General features: G+C 42.6%; 1 protein-coding gene across 1 annotated transcript; it reads right to left on the bottom strand.

Annotated features, from left to right (window-relative positions):
- Positions 1-200: 200 nt before the first annotated feature.
- Positions 201-4,794, bottom strand: LOC115170571 (thioredoxin, mitochondrial). The gene is made up of 4 exons (XM_029726838.1): positions 4,635-4,794; positions 3,941-4,203; positions 1,383-1,506; positions 201-1,121 (listed from the first exon to the last, which is right to left on the bottom strand). The coding sequence occupies exons 1-4, from the start codon at positions 4,707-4,709 to the stop codon at positions 1,005-1,007; spliced, it is 579 nt and encodes a 192-aa protein (XP_029582698.1). The 5' UTR covers positions 4,710-4,794; the 3' UTR covers positions 201-1,004.
- Between the last annotated feature and the right edge of the window lie 393 nt (positions 4,795-5,187).

Below are 5,187 nucleotides of genomic sequence, written 5' to 3'. Positions count from 1 at the left end.
CATGGCTGAAATATTACAACTGATTAGATGTAAACTTCAGAGTTGGCACACCCCCAAAATAAAATAAAGTTATAAAGAATATTATTTTACAGCTAAAGTCATATATAGGTCTAAAGTCCTCCAATATTACTATGAAACCACTTCCTCATGATTCTTAGTCCTTTACCGCATGTAATAGTAGACCACAAACCAATTCACACTCCAAATATAGAAAACCTTTAATATATTTTATTTATTCTCTTGGTCATATTACATAGTTTATTGAAATAAAATCTAAATCGAACCCATATAACCATATTTGTGTTTTGCGATTATCTCAAATTTCTCAGTCAAAACCAAGAGACAGACTGAGAAACTCATACACAGATACAGCCATACAGACACATTCCACTCACATTAGGCATAATGGTGTAAAATGACAGTGCAGTCTACAATGCTTGGGGAAGGCCGCACTCGAGTGGACTAAGCAGGAACTGCAAGGAGAGCGACATCACAGCTCATTCACCAATATAACATTTCCTGTTAAGGTCCTTCCCCACTTAATACTAAACGACTTGTAACCGTACAATGCAGTAAAGTACAGCAGTGTAGTTGCCCACCCTAAACAATCTATTGTAGTAAACTGGTACACACTGGCTCAGGCTGCTCTACCAGTTTCCACAGGGTGGGGCCATTATATTACAGGTTGATGGAGGGAGGAAATCTCTGCAAGATGGGAACATTATATGAGTAAAGAGGGGAATTGAAGTTCACACAAGCACACACACCTATCACTAGACAATAGACAGACAGAATAATACAAAGCAGAGAGGTTAGGGATGGGTGTGAGCATCTGCCTGTTTGTCAGGTGGGGTTGTGGTCAAGTGGGGTTGTGGTCAAGTGGTGGGTGGGTTGTTAGTTGTTTTAAACAGGTTCAACATGGCCATGAAGCGCTGAGGACCAGGCCAGGCTCAGACAACAATGGGGTCATAAGGGGTTGAATCACAGGGATGTGATTGACATGTTCATTGTCCAACGAGCTTGCTGACAAACGAGTCCAGAGCCTCATCATCTTTGATTCCCACAAACTGGTCGATGACGTCGCCTCCTCGCATGGCGATAACCGTGGGGACCGCCGATACCTGTAGAGAGAAGTAGAGGTCAGTAACCAATGACATCAGTCAAAGGCACTGTTCCAGAACAAAATTCATCCTTCCTTCCTTCTAGTAATCCCTGATCTGATATGACTGGGTTGCTGTAAGCTATGCAGTGGAATCCCAGCTTTCACAAATCCCACCATTTTAGATCAGGAGTTACTTCAAGGAAGGAAGGGAGGAAAGAAGGTCACATTTTCTAACTAACATTTGCAATAACAATCAATAATGTCAACAGCTTCCACTTACCCCATATTCAATGGCCAAGTCTGTGTGATCGTCTATGTCGACCTTTGCCATGGCAACTTTGCCTTTCTGTTTGGCGACAGCTTTCTCTAATCTTGGCCCCAGTATCTTGCAGGGACCACACCACCTTCATAGAACAAACATGGGATTTCTGGTTAAAACTAATAATACTGAATGTACTCGTGAAATTTCAATGAAAAGTCTCCACAAAATAACTAAATATATATATATATATATATATATATATATATATATCTGTGAGTACAGAATAGAACCTGACAACAACATTAAATTGTTGGCTAGCAAGACAATGTCAACAAGTTGGCAAAAACATAAACCAGAGCAACACTGACCACTACGCATATCAAGGTCATGTGTATCATGTTTACTGTATATACAGTGCCTTGCAAAAGTATTCACCCCCCTTGGCATTTTTCCTATTTTGTTGCATTACAACCTGTAATTTAAATTGATTTTTATTTGGATTTCATGTAATGGACATACACAAAATTACTTGTTTCAAAAAAAATCTAAAAAAGAAAAAACGGAAAAGTGGTGCGTGCATATGTATTCACCCCCTTTGCTATGAAGGCACTAAATAAGATCTGGTGCAACCAATTACCTTCAGAAGTCACATAATTAGATAAATAAAGTCCACCTGTGTGCAATCTAAGTGTCACATGATCTCATCTGTTCTGAAAGGCCCCAGAGTATGCAACACCACTAAGCAAGGGGCACAATGAAGACCAAGGAGCTCTCCAAACAGGTCAGAGACAAAGTTGTGGAGAAGTACATATCAGGGTTGGGTTATAAAAAAAATCTGAAACTTTGAACATCCCAGAAAGTACCATTAAATACATTATAAAAAAATGGAAAGAATATGGCACCACAACAAACCTGCCAAGAGAGGGCCGCCCATCAAAACTCACAGACCAGGCAAGGAGGGCATTAATCAGAGAGGCAACAAAGAGACTAAAGATAACCCTGAAGGAACTGCAAAGCACCACAGTGGAGATTGGAGTATCTGTCCATAGGACCACTTTAAGCTGTACACTCCACAGAGCTGGGCTTTACGGAAGAGTGGCCAGAAAAAAGACATTGCTTAAGAAAAAAAGAAGTTTGGTATTCGCCAAAAGGCACATGGGAAACTCCCCAAACATATGGAAGAAGGTAATCTGGTTTGATGAGACTAAAATTGAGCTTTTTGGCCATCAAGGAAAATGATATGTCTGGTGCAAACCCAACACCTCATCACACGGAGAACACCATCCTCACAGTGAAGCGTGGTGGCAGCACCATGTTGTGGGGATGTTTTTCCATCGGCAGGAACTGGGAAACTGGTCAGAATTGAAGGAACGATGGATGGCTCTAAATACAGGGAAGTTCTTGAGGGAAACCTGTTTCAGTCTTCCAGAGATTTGAGACTGGGACGGAGGTTCACCTTCCAGCAGGACAATGACCCTAAGCATACTGTTAAAGCATCACTCGAGTGGTTTAAGGGGAAACATTTAAATGTCTTGGAATGGCCTAGTCAAAGCCCAGACCTCAATACAATTGAGAATCTGTGGTATGACTTAAAGATAGCTGTACACCAGCGGAACCCATCCAACTTGAAGGAGCCGGAGCAGTTTTGCCTTGAAGAATGTGCAAAAATCCCAGTGGCTAGATGTACCAAGCTTATAGAGACATACCCCAAGAGACTTGCAGCTGGAATTGCCGCAAAAGGTGGCTCTACAAAGTATTGACTTTGGGGGGGTGAATAGTTATTTCTTGCTTGTTTCACAAAAAATATTTAGCATCTTCAAAGTGATATGCATGTGTAAATCAAATGATACAACACCCCCCCCCCCAAAAAATCATTACAGGTTGTAAGGCAACAAAATAGGAAAAATGCCAAGGGGGGGTGAATACTTTCGCAAGCCACTGTGTGTGTGCATGCATGCATGTATGTATGTATATTCATTTAGGCTGTGTGTGTAATTTTCTAGAGCAGGGGTGTCAAACTCATTCCATGGAGGGCCTAGTGTCTGCTGGGGTTTGGTTTCCTTACTAAACAGTGACCTTCACTCATCAAGCCCAAGGGAGGAGCGAAAACCCACAGGCACTCTGCCCTACGTGGAATGAGTTTGACATGTTGTAGAAGAGCATGAACCCAATGTGTCTGTCCTGGCATTGCCTCTTGTTGTGTAACCTCAAATGATCTACCTCCAATGGAAACACCATCAGATGTCAAGCCATGTAGCCAGACACATACAGTATGGGTAAGGTGTTGTTATCACACATAAATACATTCACCTGTTGGGTGCATTATTGAAAAAGCTATGGTCAGGTTTACAAGCATGGTTGTAAACCATCATTTGATTCCTGCTATAAAAATTGTTTCCTGCTGTCATCTCAGTAGTCTAATTCCAACAGGCAGACATAGATGCTTCTCCATGTATTGTCTCTTAGGGGCTTTGCCTTCTCATTAGAGGGTAGTTTGTAAATGCTGTAAGTGGAGCATAATATCCCCTCTGGGGGTCCATGAAGCATTTTAATTAATTAATCTATTAGCTACTCACTGGGCATGGAAGTCAATAAGCACAGGCAGCTCACTGTTGATGACTCTCTCTGTGAAGTCCTCATGGTCCTGCACATTGAAGGAGACCTCTCTGCGGGAAGTGTGGGGCAGGGAGCGGGGCAGAGTGCGTTTGGGGGAAAGGAGGGATAGAGGGGTAGTGGAGGAACGCAGGGAGGTAGAGAAGGAGGAGGTGGAGGCCGGGAGACAGCGAAGGTCTTTTACTGAGAGGGTCCAAATTCTACGGACTAGCAGCCGGTGAGCCATCTGAAAGGAGACATAAAGGGGGAAGAGAACAGAAGACTGATCAATAAATGTAATTTCATGGCACCATAATAGAAAACGGGGCCACTACTCAGGCAGCGATACTATGGTTGGACAGTGACATCAGGGGGAGGACACCTATACAAGACATTCATGTTTACCACCATACAGTAACATGTAGGTGTGTGAGAGATGGCTGGCTTAGTGGCTATGCATAACATGAACAGCAGGGAACTAGATTCAAACAGATTCCTAGCTAGCTAACGTTAGCTAACTTCACTGACAACTGCTGATGGGGGGGGGGGCAATAAACCACCAAAGAGTTTTTAGATAGTTATTTTTCTAGTGGCTTGACCATCCAATAGAACGGCGTCGTGTTTCGCAACCACTGTGTGAGTATTTACGAAATGGGCTTAGCTTTTTCTTAGAATAACCTCCGTGTGACTTTGCCTGCGTCTTCCTTCTCTCTTTCCACGCGCCTGTGTCCTCCCATTATAAAACGCCCACATCCACAAACCGGAGCAAAACTACTGCCATTACGTGCCAATGTCACCCAGAATATCATTGTAGTGACACATACAAATAACACAAAACACTTACCGTTCTGTACACTATCGTCCTGTATGAAGTACTTCCGTTTACAGTTCAGATAAAAGAGAACGCGCAGATTATTTGTGGGTCTCATGTTTAAATTTGGGCGAGTAGCGCCGCCATGAGTTACAATTCCGAACTACAGTGGCGCCAGTGCACTTGAAGGGCTATGAAAGGTTATCTGGCAAAAACAATGGGAAGACCTCGAGATTGAGGTGAGGTGGATTTGCAAATCGTGGAGACCCCACCACACGGAATCTGACACAGAAGGAAATATTATTGTCTACCTTTGTCAATTAATCATACATCACAAAATATTGCGGATACCCATACAAAATTACCCTAAGGAGCTGCTTTCAATCTTTAAGATTTAACAGATGGAATGGGGATACCTAG

Source organism: Salmo trutta, chromosome 32 (assembly GCF_901001165.1).
Source record: "Salmo trutta chromosome 32, fSalTru1.1, whole genome shotgun sequence".
Lineage (NCBI taxonomy): Eukaryota > Metazoa > Chordata > Actinopteri > Salmoniformes > Salmonidae > Salmo > Salmo trutta.
The sequence above is the reverse complement of the archived record's forward strand: the minus strand, read 5'-3'. Positions and strand labels throughout refer to the sequence as shown.

Bases quoted from the DNA above. Each gene is read 5' to 3' on its own strand.
- LOC115170571 (XM_029726838.1), bottom strand. From the start codon at position 4,709: ATGTGGGCGTTTTATAATGGGAGGACACAGGCGCGTGGAAAGAGAGAA. The intron at 4,204-4,634 runs GTTATTCTAAGA...GTCTCCTTTCAG, and splicing joins GCAGGCAAAGTCACACGGAG to ATGGCTCACCGGCTGCTAGT. The intron at 1,507-3,940 runs GTGAGTAGCTAA...TGTTCTATGAAG, and splicing joins CTTATTGACTTCCATGCCCA to GTGGTGTGGTCCCTGCAAGA.